We start from the raw sequence: 21562 nt of genomic DNA on the forward strand, positions 1-21562 counted from the left end.
AAACCCTCATCAGGCACTGATTACTGCAGATACTTGATTTCTTCGCAGCTTCTCAGAAGCAGACGTCCCTCTGAGACAATGCGTGAGGGAAGTAAAAGATTAAATTACTTGGAAATCAGGTAAAATGTTCAAGCGTGATTTCTCCACACTGTCTGCCCCTTACATCAATTAACCTTACCCTCATGTGATCAGTTTTCTGACTTAGGGTAACAGTCAAATCATCCCCCGTTTAAAGCCAGATGACCTGGCTGCCGTGATATTTGGAAGTGAATTGGGTTGATGACATTCAGCTTTTACAAAGCTGTGTTGAGCTCTGACCGGTTTGGCTCAGTGGATAGAGCGTCGGTCTGTGGACTGAAAGGTCCCAGGTTCGATTCCAGTCAAGGGCATGTACCGTGGTTGCAGGCACATCCCCAGTAGGGGTTGTGCAGGAGGCAGCTGATCAATGTTTCTAACTCTCTATCTCTCTCCCTTCCTCTCTGTAAAAAATCAATAAAATATTTTTTTTAAAAAAAGAACAGTAGCTATTTCCATTACCATCATGGAAAGCTGCCGAAACTTTAAAAAGCTGAGTTGAAGTTGTTATTTCTTCTAAATGACTCCCTTTTTTCACTTTGGTCCTTGAGGACCCCCATGAGCCCAGGAAGGAATTCCCCAGGGACGTCTTCTCCATTCACCTCAGCAAGACAGGCCCACGGGCCAGTCGTGTGAGTTCTGGTCTGTAGAGGACGGGGTGCTCTGGATGAGAAGTGGGCGTTTGTTATTGGCCTTGTTTACATAACCCAAGGTGCTTGTGGTCCCAAAAATGGAAGGTTCCGTCTCAGTTGAGGCTGACCACCTCTCCGACAGGTGCACGGAGGAGACCAGGCCACCTGTGCCACACAGGTGCCCCTAGATCTGAGGGGGCACTTTGGGGACAGAGCCAAGAGGGGAAGACTCAGCCCGGCCGGCGTTGGCCCAGTGGTTGAGCATCAACCTAGGAACCAGGAGGTCCCGGTTCGATTCCCCGTCAGGGCACATGGCCGGGTTTCGGGCTCGATCCCCAGTGGAGGGGGCATGCAGGAGGCATGATTCTCTCTCATCACTGATGTTTCTCTCTCTCCCTCTCCCTTCCCCTATAAAATCAATAAAATATATTTAAAAAGAAAAAAGAGGGGAAGACTCGGCCCTTAGAATGCCCCTTGCCTGTTGCTGTTATTCAAACGTGCGCCTACGCTGAGAGGTGCCCTCTGACCCGCAAATGGGGGGTCAGACACAAACGGGACAGACGGAGAAGCACAGCAGGAGACGAGGGGTCCCCGAACCCGAGCCCAGTGACCGTCAGCGTGAGCTTCCGGTGGGAAATCCGCCATCTGAGGATCGCCCCAGTTTTCAGCTTCTTGGCGCATAAAAGTGACAAGCCCCAGGCAGCTCCTCCTGATCCACCTCACCTGTGTCTCCCATAATTCCTCACCGCAGGTCTTCCTGCCCCACTTTAAGGGTAAGAAAACCAAGTTTCAGGAAATGCATTCTGAGGGGACAACCCAGGGTCTGCTTTAAAACTTCACCGCATTGTCCTTTCAATGCATCAAAAAACAAGGGGTTTTTTTTTTTTTGCAAGCCATAAGAAAGAGATTATAAAAGACATTATTATTATAGAGAAAATGTGAAAAGTATTTGTAAAAAGCAAACACACAATCCAGGAAATAATAAGAACGAAGGCATTCCCATTGAAATGGGTCACGGGAAGACGGTGCTGGAGGAAGCCCGGAAAATTCGCACAGAGACGTCAGGGTCCTGCCGTATCATTCAGTCCCTGGTGGAACCCGGGGCCCGAAGGGTTGCATGCCCCCTCCACTGGGGATCGAGCCTGCAACCCAGGCGTGTGCCCTGACGGGGCCATACATGTGTCTAATTTAGATGCTCATTCGAGCTGACGCGGTGTCCCAGTGTCAGAGTCCCAGTGGTAGCAGTTATTTCACACAAAAGAGAGCTCAGCGCACTTTCACCCTTTCCTGCTCCTGAGTGAAAATGGCCGGGCTACCAGTTGACTGAAAACAAATCAATAGTATAGACCAGTGGCCGGCAAACTCATTAGTCAAAAGAGCCAAATATCAACAGCACAATGATTGAAATTTCTTTTGAGAGCCAAATTTTTTAAACTTAAACTATATAGGTAGGTACATTGTTATTAACTTAATGAGGGTACTCCTAAGCTGGCCTTCGCTAAAAACGTCCTCAATCTGATTGAGGTATGTTTGCTGAGGTCGACCCCTTCCAACTCTCCCATCCACACTCGTCTTGTATACTTGTTTCGTCCATCTCCTTTCGTTCATCCTCTCTATATATTCAAACCATCTCAACATACCTTTCTCAATCCTCGACACTACATCTTCTTTCACTCCACAACGTTCCCTAAAATTAACTTATTAACTTTACTTAAAGTTTTAAGTCAACTTCGCACTGTACGTGCGCGCCCCCACGTGGTATTTTGTGGAAGAGCCACACTCAAGGGGCCAAAGAGCCGCATGTGGCTCGCAAACCACGGGTTGCCGACCACTTGTATAGACTATCAGGATGCTAATCTCTTTTTAATTGACGTTAAACTATGTGTCAAGAGGTGCAATTGTTTTCTGTGTGATCCGTGTCCACCGCGCGCCTACCCACACTGAGGGGGCTCTGGCCTCATCGGATGATGCCATTAAACAGACAGCTCTTATGTATGCTTCCTGTGGAGAGAGGGCTGGGTGAGAGAGGCCAGCCAGTGCATGTCTAGCTGCTGGATTTATACCTGTGGTGCTGCTCGAGGGGAGGGTCTGGAATGGAGGCAAATCAGAGCATCTCAGACAGTCCCTGGAAGTGACCTCTTCCAGGTGAGGCAGCTCAAGCAATCTGTGAGACTTCTTATAAATATACTAGAGGCCCGGTGCACGGATTCATGCACCAGTGGGGTCCCTCGGCCTGGCCTGCGGGGATTGGGCCAAAACCAGCCCAGTGCACGGATTTGTCCAGGGCATGTCCAGCCTGTCTCACCCAGTCCTGATGGGCTGGACCCCAGCAGCAAGCTAACCTACCAGTTGGAGCGTCCACCCCTGGTGGTCAGTGCATGTCATAGTGACTGCTTGAACAGTCAAATAAATGGTCGGACACTTGGCATATTAGGCTTTTATTATATAGGGCTAGAGGCCTGGTGCATGAAATTCATGCACTTATGGGGGGTCCCTCAGCCCAGCCTGTCCCCTCTCACAGTCCGGGAGCCACCATAAGCCCAGCTTCTGGCTGAGCAGTGCTCCCCCTGTAGGAGCATACTGACCATCAGAGGGCAGCTCCTGCATTGAGCATCTGCCTCCTGGTGGTCAGTGTGCATCATAGTAACCAGTCGTTCCACCATTAGGCCCAAACTGGCTCTCCAACATCCCCTGAGGGGTCCCAGATTGCAAGAGGGCACAGGCCAAGCTGAGAGACCCCACCAGTGCACGAATCCATGCACCAGGCCTCTAGTCTATTCCTATATAATAAAGAGCTGATACGCAAATGGTTGTCACACCCTCTTGCCCTCACGCCCTCACGCCCTTGCTCCAGAGCCCGGGGACCTAAGGCTGGGCTGGGGGACCTGAGGACGTGCCCCCAGTCCCAGCGCTGGGGCCCAGGGACCTGAGATCAGGTTGGGGGACCTGAGGCCACACCCCCTGCCCTGATGCTGGGGCCAGGGGACCTGAGGCTGGGCCAGGATATCTGAGGCCACGCCCCCCACCCCGGTGCCAGGCCAGGGGACCTGAGGCAGTGCCCTCTGCCCAGTGGGGCTTGACAGGGGACCTGAGGCAGCACCCCCACCTGGCGCCGGGCAAATAGCAATATTAAAATATTTCCTCTAATTAATTCTCTTTTAGTGTGCATGAATTTCATGCACCGGGCCACTCTTTTATTTATATATATATATGACCGGCCATACATCCATCCGACCGACTGACCAGCTGGTACATATGGCATGCACTGACAATTTGAAAATAAACATTGACTCATACATGCACAATACATATAAAGCTCTTGCACCAATTGCACACGTGTTCCGATCTCTCATTGTCGATTATGTGACACTTCTATTATAGAGAAAGGGTGAATAGTAATATTAAAATATTTCTTCTAATTAATTTCCGTTCAATGTGCATGAATCCATGTACCGGGCCACTAGTAGAAATATATTTTAAAGAGAAAATAATATGAGAATTCTATATAATAAAAGGCTAACATGCAAATCGGCTGAATGGCACAACAACCTGTTGCTATAACGCGCACTGACCACCAGGGGGAAAACGCTTGTTGCAGGAGCTGCCCCCTGGTGGTCACTGTGCTCCCACAGGGGGAGCGCTGCTCAGCCAGAAGCCGGGCTCATGGCTGGTGAGCGCAGCGATGGTGGCAGGAGCTTCTCCTGTCTCCACGGCTGTGCTAAGGACCCCTTGGTGGACATTCCCCAAGGGGTCCCAGACTGCAAGAGAGGGCAGGCCGGGCTGAGGGACACCCACCCCCCCCCAACCCAGTGCACAGTATTTGTTAAGAAAATAACAAATAAGTTAAGAAATAACAATGCAAGAATAAACTCTGTGTTCCGCAGACTCACAGCTGTGAACCGCCCTTTGCCTACCCCTGTGTGCACATCTGCTTTTGTGGAACTAAGTAACCTCGCACATCTGCAATCTGCATGACCTCATATGGGTTGTTGTCATATAACAACCATGCAACAGTTCACGGTAACAGAAGGCTTCGAGCCACCCATTGTTCTCAGGCAGGAGTCATGTTACTTATTCCTCCTGTCAAGGAAGTCTACGCCGCATGGGGCATCCCCGTCTCCACACGTGGGAGCTGAGAGTCAAGGCGCAAGGGGGTGAGTTGTAGACCCCAACCCACGCCTGGGACCCCCCCCCCCGGCCTGAGCTCAGCCTCAGGGTGATGTCCAGCCACAGGAAGCTCCGGCCGCCGCTCCAGTGTTGGCTGGATGAGGGCGATGCATTGGGATGCGGGAAAAGTGTTAGGACGCTGGGTGATGTTCATTTGCAAGTAAGAAAGAGATTGACCTGAAGTATCACGTAGGAGAGACGGCCCTGGTGCCCCACTGGGGGGCTCTCAGGCAGCCTTGCATCTGCGACCACGTGCACAGCCTCCCTGCAGTGGGGGCGGGGTGTCCTGGGGGGCAGTGGCACCCCAGGTCTTCAGTTCCAGGTTAGCGCTCCATGTGGGACTTGCTGAAGGGACCTGCAGATTGTATCTGTTTGACTAGATTAGTCCTCACAGAGGCAGTGGGCGGTCTGAAACCTCTCCCTCGGAGAGGCTGCCAGTGGAACGTGCCACCGATACCTCGGGCCCAGTGGACAAGGGAGGTGCCCAGCGGCATCCCCACATCTTGTCCATCAGTCACTCTGCAGCCTGCTCAGCTCCCACCCGCCCAGTCACAGCCTCACAATCAAGACATTGGACTCTTGCGCGGCCGGCGAGGTCACGGTTCCATTCCTGGTCAGAGCACATGCTCTCCCTCTCCCATCCTCTCTGAAATCAATAAAAATATATATTTTTTAAGAAGACATTATAATCTTCGTTAGCACCAAAAAGGTGTAAAGATGTTAATAAATAGAAGAAAATATTAAATAGTGTTTGTTCATTTGCTCATTTCCATTTTGCATATTTGATAAAGGACATAAATGCGTATAGATGGACCAGTGTATCATCTATAAAAATAAACATCTGTGCATAACAGGTACATTCTCAAAATATTTGCTGATTGTTGTGGGACCACAGATCTACATCATCAAAATAACTTACATTATAAATGAGGATCGATTTTTATTATAAAATGAACGTTAACTTACTTCTGTATTTACAAATGCATAGGAATTAATCATCCATACTTATAACTTTTAAGTGTTTCTAAGTGTCCGAATAAATCTCTTTTTCCCAGCTGAGCTATAACTCTCATTTCGGTATCTATATTTGGAACATGTCCATGCATTTATGCAGGAGCATTATGTGCTTAATTCATTTTCAGGTCGTTTAAACTCCATTTACAATATTTACTATTAGCTCTTCATCCATGTCCTCAGCCAGCCACTTCTCGTCTTTAACTTCAGGGTCTGTATGTGAGCAGGTCCTGGTCTTCCCACGTGGGCTCCAAGCTCTCTAGTTCCTGTCTCCTTCTTATCTCTCTATATAAAAGGCTAAGCGGCCTTAACCGGTTTGGCTCAGTGGATAGAGCGTTGGCCTGGGGACTGAAGGGTCCCAGGTTCGATTCCGGTCAAGGGCATGTACCCCGGTTGCGGGCACATCCCCAGGAGGGGGCGTGCAAGAGGCAGCTGAATCAATGTTTCTAACTCTCTATCCCTCTTCCTTCCACTCTGTAAAAAATCAATAAAATATATTTAAAAAAAAAAAAAAGGCTAAGCGACTGTCCAACCATCTGACCAGTAGCTATGATGCGCACTGAACACCAGGGGGCAGATGTTCAACGCAGGAGTTCTCATGATGTGCACTGGCCATTTAAAAATAAACAGCACCACGGACCTGGTGCCGACAAACCAACACTCGGCTTCCCCCAAGTGGGACAAAGGCCCCACCACCACCCGGAGCGACATCCCACCAAATCGCAGCCAATGCTGCCAAGACCCATGGTGCAAAATGCGGCCCACAGCCCAGCCCAGAAACGGTGGGTTTTGGTACCGGGTAATGACGTCACGTAGCAACGCCGGCTTCCTCTCCCTAGCGACCAGCCTCCTTGGAGTTTCTTCAGCCCAGGAACCTGACTTGCTTTATAGCCAGGTGCAAACATTTTACACTGTAACCAAATCTATGGGTGTGAGCTGCAGCTGCCGGCCCCAGTCACCCCTGAGGGCTTCTCCACCTCCCCCTGCTCCTGAGGGGTGATTGGGGCTGGCAGCTGCTGCTCCCACCCACTGCCTGTGACGGCCATGCTTGCACCCACAACCAGTGCTGGAGACGCCACTGGCACCCACTGCCAGCACCAGTGCCAGGCCCGATCGCACACACTGCTAGCCCTGGCCCCTAGCCCTCGCTGTCAGAAGGTGTGAGCAGGGCCAGCGCTGTCAGCACATGGAGCAGCGGTGGCAGGAGTGGGGCTGCAGGCAAACAGGGGACCAGGGCCACAGCAGGAGGGGCCAGGTGGGGGCACAGAGGATGGGCCAAGACCCCGCCCCTGTGCCCACCGCAGCCTCATGGCCCACAGCTCCTTTCAAGGTGCACGAATTCGTGCACTGGGCCCCTCGTAAAAATATAAATAAAAGGTGTCCCAAAAAGGGCAGAACTGTGGAAACAGTGATGAGGTGAGTGGTTGTTGGGAGGGGAAGGAGAGTTAGTGGGGGTGGGATTGGGGACAGGGAACCGTGATGGTGGGCGCCTGTAGAGTTCCCAGCCTGAGGAGCAAACCCCCTGTAAACCATGGACTTCAGTTACCTCACCGACAGGCATTCAGGGTCACAAATGGGGAGTCTGTGCAAATATGGGGAGGAGGGCGTGAATGGGGGCTGTGCTTATGCTTAAAAAAATGTGTGAGGCCCTAGCCAGTGTTGCTCAGTACATAGAGCGTCAGCCTGCAGACTGAAATGCCCCAGGTTCGATTCCTGTCAAGGGCACCTTCCTGGGTTGCGGGCTCAATCCCCAGTATGGGGCATGCAGGAGGCAGCTGATCGATGATTCTCTCTCATCGTTGATGTTTCTATCTCTCTCTCCCTCTCCCTTCCTCTCTGAAATCAATGAAAATATATATATTTTTTTTTTAAAAAAAGGTGTGAGTCTTGCATGAGGGAGGGGCCTAGGAGACACCAGGTTAAACATGACATGGGACCCTGACCGCTCCCTGGATGATAAACTGGGGTGGGGGATGGGGTGGGGAAATGGGGGTGGGGATGGGGGGGGAGAAAAATCACACAGAGGAAATTAAGGGCAAACGAAGAACAATGAGAATAGAGTGTAGACTTTTGTCAACAATAATGTGTCTGTTGGATCATGAATGGCGACAGATACACCACACGAACATAAGATGGAGTGGTGAAAGTATATGGGAACGCTCTCTATCACCTTTGCCATTTTCCTGTAAATCTGAAGATTTTCAAAGTGAAAAGCATGTTGAAGAAAAAGATCTAGTCTCCTAGGCAGGAACAGGGCTAGACACATTAGAAAGCTACCTAGCAGGTTTCACAAGTGCATATATAGCCTCTGAAGGCAGATACCTAAGTACATGCGCACTAATATCTTCTTAACGATTCAGATCTGCATGAGAAGGCAGGGCCCAAGGTTAAAGGGATCCCGGTGGGGTGTGTGCCTCATCAGAGTGAAATGAAACGTTTGCTTAAGGCCAGGTGATCCATTGCATCATTGGGCCAAAATCTCCTCATCTTGTTTGTACTAACATGTGCTCAGTAGCCAGTGGTCTCCTCTCCTATGGGGACTGTGTGTGATTAACCCCACCTGCCCGATGGGTAGAGGTACCGCAGGTGCGAAAAGCAGCTGACATGTCAGGGGCTCCCCAGGTTAGTCAGCCGCCAGCTCCCTCTTCTCTCTGCTCGTTCATGTACCCTTCCCATCACTAACCACAGCCCCAGATAGTTTTAAAAACATATTTTATTGATTTTTTACAGAGAGGAAGGGAGAGGGATAGAGAGTTAGAAACATCGATGAGAGAGAAACATCGATCAGCCGCCTCCTGCACGCCCCCTCCTGGGGATGTGCCCACAACCAAGGTACATGCCCTTGACCAGAATCAAACCCGGGACCTTTCAGTCCGCAGGCCGACGCTCTATCCACTGAGCCAAACAGGTTAGGGCCCCCCAGATATTTTTTTAAATATTTTTATTGACTTCAGAGAGGAAGGGAGAGGGAGAGGGAGAGAGAAATATCAATGATGAGAGAGAATCATGGACTGACTGCTTCCTGCACGCCCCACACTGTAGATCGAGCCCGCAACCTGTGCATGTGCCCTGACCGGGAATCGAACTGTATCCTCCTGGTTCCTAGGTCAATGGAATTGTTAACTTTCTTTTAATTTTTTTTTACTGTTTCACTTCATTCCTGCTGTGTCTGTGCTCCATGTGAGTGATGTAGGTGCTTATGTAGGTGGGTTCAGACTGACGGCGAAAATCGAGTTACGTCGCCGTAGGAACGGATCTCTGATGTAACCAGAAGACCTACTGTGTGTGTGTGTGTGTGTGTGTGTGTGTGTGTGTGTGTGTGTGTGTTGTTTGGACCAAAATGTCAATGGACTGGGAACACCTCCTTTATGTAGGTGACGGGGACTCGCTAACCAGGGGTGCGAGGCTCTGAGGAGGTGCCCCTCCTGCAGAACAAAGGTGCTGGGGTTTCCAGCAGTGGCCCCCCGACACCCCTGCCTGTGAGCAGACCTGGGAGTCAGTGGCCCCCCGACACCCTGCCTGTGAGCAGACCCGGAGTCAGTGGCCCCCGACACCCCTGCCTGTGAGCAGACCTGGGTGCCTCAGTGTAGCATTTGACGTTCAGAGTCCAGAACCTTCCTCCCCAAACCACCTCCCAACCTCAGCCCTTCCTCCTCCTGCACCGCCCCCCCACCAGGCACCTGCATCTCAGTGGGGCTGTTCCCTCCTCCGTGCTGCCCCCGCCCCGCCACCTGGTCAGTTCACACAGGGTCCAAGGATTGGGGGTCTGAGGTTCGTCACACCTTCCCCACACATACTCCCTCCTCCCGCCCCCCGGCCCGGCCCAGCTCCCCACACTCATCCCTGCACCACGACCATCATTTATTTATTGTCTGTCTTGTCCCCTTGAATCTAAACTCCCTTAATCAGAGCGGGATCTCTAGGACTTAGAACATCTAAAATACATTAGGTTTGCAAAGATTTCTTAAAAAAGCACAGTAACGTGTTTCACTCATTCAGGAACCTTCCTGAGGGTGACAAGACAATGCCTTTCCGAGGAAGCGCACGACAGGCGGCCCGCGTCCGGCACGGACTCCGAGGGCGCGTTCCTGTGGGAAACCGCCCGGACGCCCCTGCCCTCGTGGGAAGTGGGAAAGTGCTGCCTCGAAAAACCTCTGTCCTCATCTATCAGGAGGTTTTCAGGGGCCCCTCCTGGGGGAAGCAGAGCTGGCAGACGAGGGGGTGTTTATCAGACGAGGGGGCGGTGTGGCTAGAAGCGGGTGATAATTAGGCTGTAAATAGCGAGGAGCCTGGGGAGGTGGCAGAGACCTCCCGGAGCTCATTTCTGAAACTTCCCGTCTTGTCAGAAGGAGGGGCCCCCAGACGACTTCTCTGCTGAGAACAGGAAACTCCACCTGCAAAGGTGAGCGCCCTGCACATTTCGATACATGTCCCTCGTGGTTTCTGCAGCCGGATCATGGCTCTGCACGGACAGTCACGTGTGCATCCCATGTTTACAGCAAAACCTGAACACAAGTGCATCTTAGTCCTGCTGGCGGTGTGAGGAGAAAATTCTGTGACATTTGAGCTTAAGCATAAGTAGGCGTTAATGCCCCTCCGGTGTATATAAACTGACTAGTGACTGGGCATTTAGCTTCAGACTCATCTTTGTGGTAGGCGTTTTAAGGTATATATATATATACACACACACACACATATATACACACACACATACATGGAGGCACAGAACAGACTGACATACCTCTATGTGGTGTTGGGGGGATGAGGAGAGATAAACCGAAGACCTTATATACTTACTAGAGGCCCGGTGCATGGATTCGTCCATGGGTGGGTCCCTCAGCCTGGCCTGCACCCTCTCGCAATCCAGAACCCATTGGGGGATGTCAGAGAGCCAGTTTCAGCCCAATCCCTGCAGGCCCGATCCAGACAGGAGGGAGCCTGATCCTGTGTATTGAGCATCTGTCCCCTGGTGGTCAGTGCATGTCATAGCGACTGGTCGACCAGTTGTTTGTCTGGTCGCTTGGGCTTTTATATATATAGATGTGCATAGCCCATGGACACGGGCAATAGGGGGGGAAGACTTGTGGGGTGCCTAGGGCCTGGAAGAAGGGGGGGGAATGGGTGACATCTGTAATGCTATCAACAATAAAATACATATATTAAAAAAATAAAATAAATGTTATTTATATTAAAAAAAAGATAGCTGTATCTGAATGTGTGCTTGCAAAATGGTCAACTACACATTGCACGAAAAATTCCCAAAGGTTTATAAAGCTGATCATGAACAATTTAATCCAGGTTTATTCAGATACGGTGAAATAGCATGAAAATCAAGCAGAAACGTTCTCACGTGCAGACTGCATGTATGTAAATGTATGTAATCTCTCTGGGACCCGGTATGTGAGCAGGACCTGGGCCGGGAGCCTGAAGGACAGCAGGGGCTCCATCGGTGCTGCTGGGCCATTTCTTACAGAGACTCACCTGGGCCTTGGGAGTCGCTCCAGGTAGAGGCGCTCATGGACAAACACTTCCTTTTCATTTCGCCTCTGAGTGAGCTCATCTTTGTAAAAACCGAGTGGACGCTGCTGACCACGGCCACACGGAAACGAATCATTGTGTCTTCAGTTCTATGATGGGGAATAATTCTTTGTTTTTTAAGCCTTCAAGGGGATATTCATAAACTTTTTACCTTGACACTCCTGTCCTTTTACCAAATATGTCAATTTTCTAATAGAACGATACTTTTAAGAAGTCTAAACAATTAGCCCGGCTGGCGTGGCTCAGTAGTTGAGCCTCAGCTTTGAACCAGGAGGTCCCGGTCCCATTCCCTTTCAGGCGCACATGCCTGAGTTGCGGACTGTTCCCAGTAGAGGGCGTGAGGCAGCTGATCAATGACTCTCTCTCATCATTGATGTTTCTCTCTCCCCCCCTCTCCATTCCTCTCTGAAATCAATAAAAACATATTTTAAAATTAATTCATTAAAAGTCTAAACAGTTGAGTTATCATGGACCCCACTAGTGGAGTAGACCCCGGTAACAAATGACAAATTTGCTATGAGATGCAGCCTGTTTATTCACAGATTCACCCAAATATATACTTACAACGAGATGCCCTCCTTGTCAGAAGACAGATGCGTGCCCCGTGGGGTGTGAGGCGTGCTGGGTGTGCCGCCTGCCCTCTGTGTCCGGGCAGTGTCACTCCCAGCGGTCACCTCACACCCACCATCCCAGGGGCGGACTCATCCCGCACACGTGTGTCTGCGCCGGAACCCGCTCTCCTGACTCGCCTCCGCTCGCCCTGCCCAGATGGCACCGAAGCCGGTGGGCTCCTCCACTCCCGGAGCCAGGAAGACACGCAGCCTTGGGCCCGCCGCACACGGACAGGAAGTCAGCAGTGACGCTGGGAATCCAGGTGTCACTTCCAAGCCCAGCTAAGTGATGTGTCCGCAGTAGACGGAGCAGTCAGGCTGCTGGAGGCGTCCTGTGGACTTTCACCTGAAATCCATTTATATTTCAGGTAAAGAGAAGCCATGGCCCTCGCTGGTTTGGCTCAGTGGGTAGAGCATCAGCCTGCAGACTGAAGCGTCCTGGGTTCAATTCCAGTCAAGGGCACATGCCCAGGTTGCGATCTCGATCCCCAGTGTGGGGCGTGCACGAGGCAGCCGATCAATGATCCTCTCTCATCATCTCTCTCTCCCTCTCCCTTCCTCTCTTAAATCATTAAAAAAATTTTTTTTAAAAGAGAGAAGTTGTGAATGAAATCTCACAGAGTGAAGAAGCTGTGCCCAGAAAAAGTGGGCAAAAGCCGGTAGCCCCCCCCCAATACTCAGGGTGCGGCATCGATCTGGGGGCCAGGATGGTGGGCTTGACCAGGAAGAGCTGTTTTTCTTTTCTTTTCTTTTTAAATATACTTTTTATTGCAGATGTCCCCCACCTCTCCCAACCCCCTCCTCCCAGCCCCCACCCCCCCCACCCCCCAGGTCTTCCCTGCCCTATTGCTGGTGTCCATGGGCTGTGCATATAAGTATATAAGTTCTTTGGTTTATCTCTCCTCGTCCCCCCACCCCCACAAATGCCTGTGGGACATTTACACCAGGGAACACCATGCAGCTGTAAAAAAGAGGATCTCTTACCTTTGGGACAGCATGGAGGGACTTGGAGAGCTTTGTGCCAAGTGAAACAAGCCAACGCGAGAAAGACAAGTCCCACTTGACCTCACTCCCCTGTGGAATCTAACGAACAGAATGAACAGGCCAACAAAATAAGACCCGGAGCGGGGAGGCACGGAACAGACTCTTTCTTTCTCATCTGGAACGAAATGGCTACAGAGGGGAAATCTGACTTGGAAGTCCCGAGTTCCTGCCCTCGACAGCGCGGCTTCCGCTGTCCATCCCTGAGAGAGAATTTCCGGAGGGCCAGCCCGGCTGCCCACACCGCGCCAGGCGCCTCTGCCGCCTCCAGGCCCCTGAAATCTGACCGGTCAGATAGATGCTCCCCAGGCCCACGGAAGAGCCGGAGCCGTAGACACGGAATAGCAACGTGTGCTCAAGAAACGTTTGGCAGGGACCACAACACACTATTTAAGGAGATTGTGATTGTACAGCTAATAGTGGACACCTGTGCCCCCAAGAGCTGCTCACCAGCCTGTGACCAGGGCGTCCCAGATGGAGTGAGTCGAGCCAGGCTAGGAGCCCGGGTGCCCTTGGGGGCTAGGTATCCCTGTGGTCTGGGTACCCCTGTGGCCTGGGTACCCCTGGGTCCTGGTACCCCTGTGAACCGCAGGCTGTGCCCAGCGCTGTGAGACAGGACTGGGGGTTCAGCCAGCACAGAACAGGAGCGGCGCCCTGGGAAGAATGGGGTTTGTGTCTTCATTGAGCCGTGACTGCCTTTGAGGTTCCCGCTGTTTAGGGCTTAAAAGACAAAATGAGAACCAGATGTCAGGACATGTTATACCTTTAAGTAGAGTCATTTTTTTAAATGAAAAGAACTTGATAGTTGTTTTAAGTAATTTCTTAGCAGGAAAAAAATGCTCCAAGAAGTAACATTTATTAAAAGTTTGTTATTTTATTTTTCATTTCTCATTGATTTCAGAGAGGAAGAGAGAGGGAGAGAGAGAGACATCAGTGATGAGAGAGAATCATGAATCGGCTGCCTCCTGCAGGCCCCACACTGGGGGTGGAGCCCATAACCAGGGCCTGTGCCCTGACCGGGAATCCAACAGTGACCTCCTGGTTCATGAGTGGACACTCACTGAGCCACGCTGGTTGGGCTCGGTTCACAAATTATGAAGCAAGTCCTCAGCCGCATCGATGATGCTGCACAGAAAATGCCTGTGCCTCAGGCGCTCGCTCAGCACACTTCACCCTCTACCCTCTACGTCCCCTTCTTCCCCCCACGCCCCTGCACCCAAGAGCAGCTACTGGGGATCTGTCTGTATCCAGGGTTTGAAATGCGTGTCTCATTGCCATCGGAACCAAAGCGGTCCTCGTTAAAGACCTATAACAGCGCAGCAACAGCATCTGGATCCACACGCACACTCACAGCTTACAGGGGGGTGGGGGCGGTTCTGAGCCCCATGGCCCTGGGAGGGTGGCGGCCACTGACAGCGCTCGGTCAGACTGTAAGACTCGCATCCGTGAGTTATTATCTTGTCGCCTCAAGAAGTTAACATGGATTAACGACACACCGAGAAAGTAGAGAAGTTTTTGCCATGTTTACAGATTTTTGTTTCTGAAATCTGCCACCTGTTTCCTGGGGGTCCCCTTCCGGTCCTCTCTCAAGATTTGCCGTCAAACATCCGGAGTCATTGATGTTGCTCTTTAGTTTGTGAAGTAAAATCTAAAGCTTTAAACTCACTAATTATCCCTTAAAAATGACGAGGGAGGTAGCACACTGAGCTAAAACGCTCAATTGCAACAAAAGTTCTCTTCCCATTCCTTAGCAACTAATACAGGACTTGTCTCTACCAAGTAATTCTGTAAAAATTTCCCCAAGAAAATACGTACCTACACTAATAAAAGAGAAAGATGCAAATTGACTGTCACTTCATGATGCCCACCAGCCGATCAGAAGTGAGTATGCAAATTAACCTGACAAAGATGGTGGGTTAATTTGAATACACAAGCACCAAGTGGCCAGGGGCGGGGTGGCTGCTTGTGGGGGCACCAGCGCTAAGCGGACTGGTTCCCGGGTACGGGTGTCTTCGGGACCCAGGCTGCTCTGAGCCTGTAGGCCCCCTCGTAGGCCTGGAGTGGCTGGGGTCTCGGAACAACCCCTGGTCACTCCGGGCCTATGAGCACAGGCACTGAGCAGCTGGGGGCAGGGTGGGTACGTCCCCTGCAGTGAGCAAGCAGACAGCAGGGCCCTGCTTGCCCCTGGCCGTGGCAGCGAGGGGCAAGGAGTCCCCCATAGGGTCCCCACAGAGAGCATACAGCAGGGCCTGTGGTGGCGTCAAGCAGGCAGGTCCACAGAGAGCAGAGAACCATGGGAGCAGGCCTAAGCCATCAGTAGGACATCCCCTGAGGGCTCCCAGATTGGAGAGGGTGCAGGTGGGGCTTAGGGACCCCCCACTCCATGCATGAATTTCATGCACTGGGCCCCTAGTAATAATCTAGAGTTGGAGAAATCTCACCCCAAAGGGAACGCAGATGTCAGCGCTGTGTGTTCGAGAATTGCCTGCGCTGCTTCTGAGTTTGGGGACCTTCCGTCAGCACAGCGACAGCCAGTGGGGTTCCCAGGCCTGAAACGGGGACCCCACGTGACCGTCCCCTTCGAAAACCCCAAAGTTCGTGTTTTGTTTCCCTCGTGCCGACGCCTTTGAAAAAGAGGCACCCCGGAGCTTCCTACTGATTTTTCTAAAACCGTGTTAATTTCTTGTTTATTTCAGGCCTTACTAGAGACTCAAACCTTACTGCGCACTCAGGTTGCCAATTTTACCTTCAACCTTGGATTTTCAGGGAAGTTTTACCACACAGGTAAGAGGGGGCGTGGCTGCTGGCAGCCGCTCACACGGGGGAGAGCGATGGTCAGGGTCAGAAGCAGGTGGACGGATGGACGGACGGACGATCCGGACCGATTCTGGGGGAGACGGGGCCTCGAGAGCTGGGCAGCCGAGCCCAGGATCACTGTGCTGCTTCGCTGTGGCCAAGACTGCTAGCATCCAGGGACAAAGAGAGAGAAGGGGCTTCCTCAAACCCGTGGAGGAGCCCTCTCCACTGGGGGTGACTGCGTCTGGCATTGGGGGCAGCGGAGGCAGAAGGCACAGTGACAGGGACGGTGGGGGGGGAGGGTGCGTGGGAAGGTAATCAGAGAGGACACTGTTCTTAAACTGTCAGGTAGTCGAGGTCACAGTTTGTAAATGTCATTTCCCTTTGGGAAACGCTCGATAGTGAGTGATTGTGTAGCCTCAGTGCTATTTGGTCGATTGGAACGGCCATCCTTTCTAATTCCCTCCCCTTCCTTTAGTTTGTAAAGTAAGAGCTAAAGCTTTAAACTCGATGCTTATGCCTTTAAAATGATGTGGGTGGGGTATGGGGGAGCACAGGTCAATAAAACACTCAATTGCAGCTCAAGCAAAAGTCAACCTCCTGTTCCTTAGCAACAAATACAGGACTTGTCTCTGCCTAGTGACTGGAAACATGTCCGTGGCGATGCCATCACTCATTCGGCCCCACGTGCCTCCCGACCCTGACGCCAGGCCGGCTTCTCTCCGTCTCCATCCAGCCACGGCGGTCCCGGGCCCTCACGTCTCAGCCACCCCCCAGGTTCTCAGAAGGTGACGGATGTGTCTCCCCTCTGCCGGCTTCACCCCCGGAAACAGACGCTTATGGTCTGAACATCAGCGTTGACATGTGTAGCATTGCATAGAGCCGTGGTCGGCAAACCGCGGCTCGAGAGCCACATGCGGCTCTTTGGCCCCTTGAGTGTGGCTCTTCCACAAAATACCACGTGCGGGAGCGCATACAGTGCAATTGAACTTCGTGGCCCATGTGCAGAAGTCCGTATTTTGTGAAAGAGCCACACTCAAGGGGCCAAAGAGCCACATGTGGCTCGCGAGCCGCGGTTTGCCGAGCCGCAGTTTGCCGACCACTGGCATAGAGAAAGCGGGTGCTGGAAAGCGACTATCTCATCGTAGGGACAGAAGCAGCCCGGTGGTGTGTCCCAGCCTGTCTCAGGGGAACCCCTGCTGTCCGCCGCTCTCCGCACCCTGAGGCGGGGGGGGGACCCCATCTTTCCAGATTCCCCGCAGCATGTGCCTCCGTGGGGTCGCTGCCGGGTTAAAATATCCCAGGCAAAGGCGTCTTTAAGTCTCACAACCGCAGCTCCTCTACCCAAAGCGGCCTTACCTGTGCCCACGGAGAGCCCCCATGATTTATCGGGGTACGGGGGTGGCGACGCCTCACTGGCTTTTCTTTAACGCTCGTGCCCTCCTGCTCTGGAACACGTCATCTGTGCCCAGGGATGGAGGAAGTGGGTGCTTAGAGCAGCTGATGAACCCGGTGATGGCTCATGTTCAAGGGCATTTAGCAGGGAGAGAGTCGGGGTGTCGTATGTCTGCGCAGGCAAAGGACCCCAGCTCCCCGCTGGAAAACAGACCTGGTTTCCCAAACCTTCTCCAGAGCCCCCAGGAGCCACGTCTGCCCACGGAGCTCTGGCTGCGCAGGCGGAAAGCACGCGGGTCTGCAGGCCGCCTCCACTCCCGGGCGGGGAACCGGGAGGATTTCAGCGCGCGCAGCCTCGCTCTTCTGTCTTCAGCGGCCCGAGCGTGCAGGCGAGGCCTCTCTTTGGGCTGAAAAGTGTCTGGATCGGAGCCGCTGCTTTCACTTACTTTTCCTATTCAGGCCCGTTGAGCCCCGATGGCCCAGGCGTTAACGCCCATCGAGGCTCTCGCTCCTCGTTTCTCCTTTGTAGCCAGGACGTGTCCCCTCCGGGGAGCCCACGGCACAAGGTGCACGTCACACACAGGGTCAGTTCATCGAGGAAGAGACAGAGAAGACAGTTCAGTTCTATCCCGCGAGCAGACCTCGTCACCTCTGCGTGCTGGTGTTAACGACAACACGGAAGAAGCCCTGCTCCGCGAAGCTGTGGGAAAGCTACAGATACATGTGTGTGCATCCTTGAAGGTTAAGTTCCTCCCCATCAGCATGACACAGTGCACCGTTACCTGCTTCCAAGGGCCCTTAAACCACACGGACTTCATATCCACTCACCGGAGTGGCGTGAGGTGTGGGCGCTGTCCCAGCGGAGGGCACCCCCTCCCGCCCCTGTCCCGCGTGGAGCTGTGGCCAGGCCGTGCTGAGTGCCCAGGGGGAGGGGGCCTCCGTCCTCCCCCAGCAGATAGGATTCCCCGATGCCCCAGGTGCTGAGTGACAAGCCCCGTTGCTGGCAGACATTTCATCGCCTCCGCCCAGCCCCAGGGCAAGGAGGAGAGAACCCACGTCTCCCAGGCTGCTTGTCTCATCCTCTGTTCCCCGCGTCCTTTCCTGCTCGGTCCCTGTCCTTCAAGTGCTGAAAACCATCTCCTGCAACAGGGCACGTTGCCAGGCCCCCCAGACGCCAGCCACTCAGGGAGCCCTGCAGAAGCAGGAAGGACACACCACCGGTTAAAAGGGGGAAGTGAAAAGCAGGGGGTTCGGAGGAAAATGTGGGGTGTGGGAATGTTTAAGGCTGGATTGGACGGGCCCGGTGGCGCTGGATGGAGAAGGGGAGACGCCACAGTGGGAAGGGGGGTGGGGGGCTGCAGGGTTTCCGTATGACACCGCTTCTGGGGTGATTGTTGCTGCTCTTCCTCCTTAATCCATCGGCGAGGACTCGGTTAATGACTTCATGAATATGTGCAAATTGGGTTAATAAGGGTCTTTTCCATTAGAGTTCATTTGACAAAAAAAATAAAATAAATACCCCTTATATAAAGCTATTAACTTTCAAACGTGAAAGTAAAAACAAGAGTTACATTCCTTCTCCTCTGTGTTTGCTTTTCTGTGTAAAGTATTGGCTCCAGGGCCAGGTATGGGGAGCAGAGAGCTTTTGCTCCCATCCGGGCTCGGACGCTCACGGGCTGTGTGAACTGGGCAGGTCACTCACCCTCTCTGTGCCTCCGTGTCTGCACCTCCAGTGCAGAAGGGGAGAGTGACAGCGTGCCCACCCGGCACTGAGCGTGGCAGGTGGGGAGTGCCGGGAGAGGGTGTATCAGCAGGACTTTTTAAAGTATTTTTGTATGTCAGTCAAACACTATCCAAAGGGGACAGTGAATCATTCATGTCTCTATGCTGTTCGTTAATCTTATCACAAAACTGTTGTTGTTGTTTTTATGTAGTATAATATTTTTTAATTTATTTTTTAATCCTCACCTGAGGATATTTTTCCATTGATTTTTAGAGAGAGTACAAGAGAGAGGGAGAGACAGAGAGAAATATCACTGTGAAGAAACACATCGATTGGTTGCCTCCTGCATGCGCCCCAACCAGGCCCAGGGCCAGGGCCAGGGAGGAGCCTGCTATGGAGGTATGTGCCCTTGACCGGAATCGAACCCGGGACCCTTCAGTCCGCAGGCCGATGATCTATCCACTGAGCCAAATCGGCTAGGGCCATTTAGTATAATAGTAAAGTTAGTGTTTTCTATACCCAACTGTATGAAACCTTGCCAGGGTCAATGTAAAAAGAAAGTTAGAAACATCTTGTGAATATCTGGGAGTTATAGTATTCATGCGCAATGAGTGAATACGAGGTGGACATTTGTACCAAAGCAACAGTGCAGACCCTGGGAAGTTACGTCTTCTTTTAACGTTGCAGCGGTGCCTTCTGGGAATTAACCCACACCCCAGATTGGTCTAAAACGACTTATTTTGGCAGACTTGAAGAATTGTAGGAACGATCTATTATAACACAGATCCTCCAAAAGTGGTAAAGAGAAGTGAATGTGTCACTAGTTTACTTCTGACTTGAAGCACCTTTTATTTTCTGGGAAACCAACAGAGTAACTGGAACTGACTTTTTCCTGAGGACAAAGTGACCTGTTTCTCACTGATGACGACGTAGGCTTGCATCCAGGCCCCGTGAGAAGGGAAAGGCTCCCTGGGACCAGACACCACAGGTCGGACACACGTTTAAGTAGGAGCTGTGTGGACTCGTGTGCTCGCCCGTGTCCCTGGGCACCAATGATGTGCACAGCGGCCTGCTGGCGGCGAAGGAAAATCCAGTGGCTTCAGTCAGTTGGACTTGATAATGTCTGAGATTCCACTCCGCACGGCAAGTCCCGCAGCACCCGTGGCCTTGAACTGTCTCTGTGGCAGGAGCTCGCCTCATGGGCCTCTGAATTGTGGACGCGGATGAAGTGAGAGAGGGCTGATGGGAAGTTGCTCCACCAGGTGAAACAGAGGCTCCGCCCATGCCTCTCAGCCTCCTGGGCAGAGTTTATAAACTAACACAATCTCTACATAAAGCTTATGGGATTTTATATGGCAAAGTGTCTGCGTAGGTCAACAGACAGAAAAACTGTGGGTGATGGACATCCCAGGACAGTGACAGACAGGAGAACTGTGGGTGATGGACATCCCAGGACAGTGACAGACAGGAGAACTGTGGGCGATGGACAGTCCAATGAAGGGTGACAGACAGGGGAACTGTGGGCGATGGACAGTCACGGGAAGGGTGACAGACAGGGGAACTGTGGGCGATGGACAGTCACGGGAAGGTGACAGACAGGAGAACTGTGGGAGATAGATAGTCCCAGGACAGTGACAGACAGAACTGTGGGTGATGGACAGTCCCAGGACAGTGACAGACAGAACTGTGGGTGATGGACAGTCCCAGGACAGTGACAGACAGGAGAGCTGTGGCCGAGGGACAGTCCCAGGACAGTGACAGACAGGACTGTGGATGATAGAGACTTAGGACAGTGACAGACAGGAGAACTGTGGGTGATGGACAGTGTAATGAAGGGTGACAGACAGGAGAACTGTGGACCACGGACTGCCCCAGGGCCCACCAAACCTACCCTACCTCACGCCAACCCAAACCTTGACTTCTGATGTAATGTAGACCATGAATTTTATTTTTTTTTTATTAGAACAACATGCACTTGGATTTATGTGTCTGTAGTGAGAAGAACAGCAACACTCTGACAATCATGACCTTTGAGCCGATGGGAAATTTCACTGATGCCTCTTTCACCGGGTGTTTTCCAGGGACCGAGGAGGAGGACGCGGGTGACGACCTGCTGCTCAGGTCGGTGGACGAGTTCTGGTGGTTCCCCCACATGTGGAGCCACATGCAGCCCCACCTCTTCCACAACGAGTCCTCGCTGGTGGAGCAGATGGCCCTCAACAAGGAGTTCGCCCTGGTGAGTGCACCTGCTGCCGCGGCTGCTGGGCCGGGGTGGCTGTCTCTCCGAGGACCACAGAATCCAACAGAAACAGAGCAGGAAACATCAGAATGCGTCTCATGTGTTACGGGTACACGTTGCTTTGCGTTCTTTTGTTTCAGGCCTGTGTGTGTGGTATGTGGGGTGTGTGTGTGGTATGTGGGGTGTGTGTGTGTGGTGTGTGGTGTGTGTTGGGCCATCATGTGATATCAAATATACTTGGGAAAGCAGGCCATTGTCAGAAAGCTCCCCTCTCCTGTTTCATGGAAGGGTTCGTCCGGCATCTGTGAAGAACAGTGGCACCTTCTCCATT

The 21562-nt window shown here is 52.3% G+C and overlaps 1 protein-coding gene across 1 annotated transcript in view; it reads left to right on the forward strand.

Moving 5' to 3' along the window:
• The window catches only part of LOC102435296 (bifunctional heparan sulfate N-deacetylase/N-sulfotransferase 4-like), a gene marked incomplete at its 3' end in the record, with an annotated part of 63311 nt that extends 42083 nt beyond the window's left edge, over window positions 1-21228 (forward strand). The window contains 2 exon segments of the mRNA XM_023746376.1: window positions 15775-15862; window positions 21074-21228. Of these exon segments, the coding sequence (XP_023602144.1) occupies window positions 15775-15862; window positions 21074-21228 (243 nt within the window).
• Between the last annotated feature and the right edge of the window lie 334 nt (window positions 21229-21562).

Source organism: Myotis lucifugus, unplaced genomic scaffold, assembly GCF_000147115.1.
Source record: "Myotis lucifugus unplaced genomic scaffold, Myoluc2.0 scaffold_667, whole genome shotgun sequence".
In the NCBI taxonomy this organism is placed as follows: domain Eukaryota; kingdom Metazoa; phylum Chordata; class Mammalia; order Chiroptera; family Vespertilionidae; genus Myotis; species Myotis lucifugus.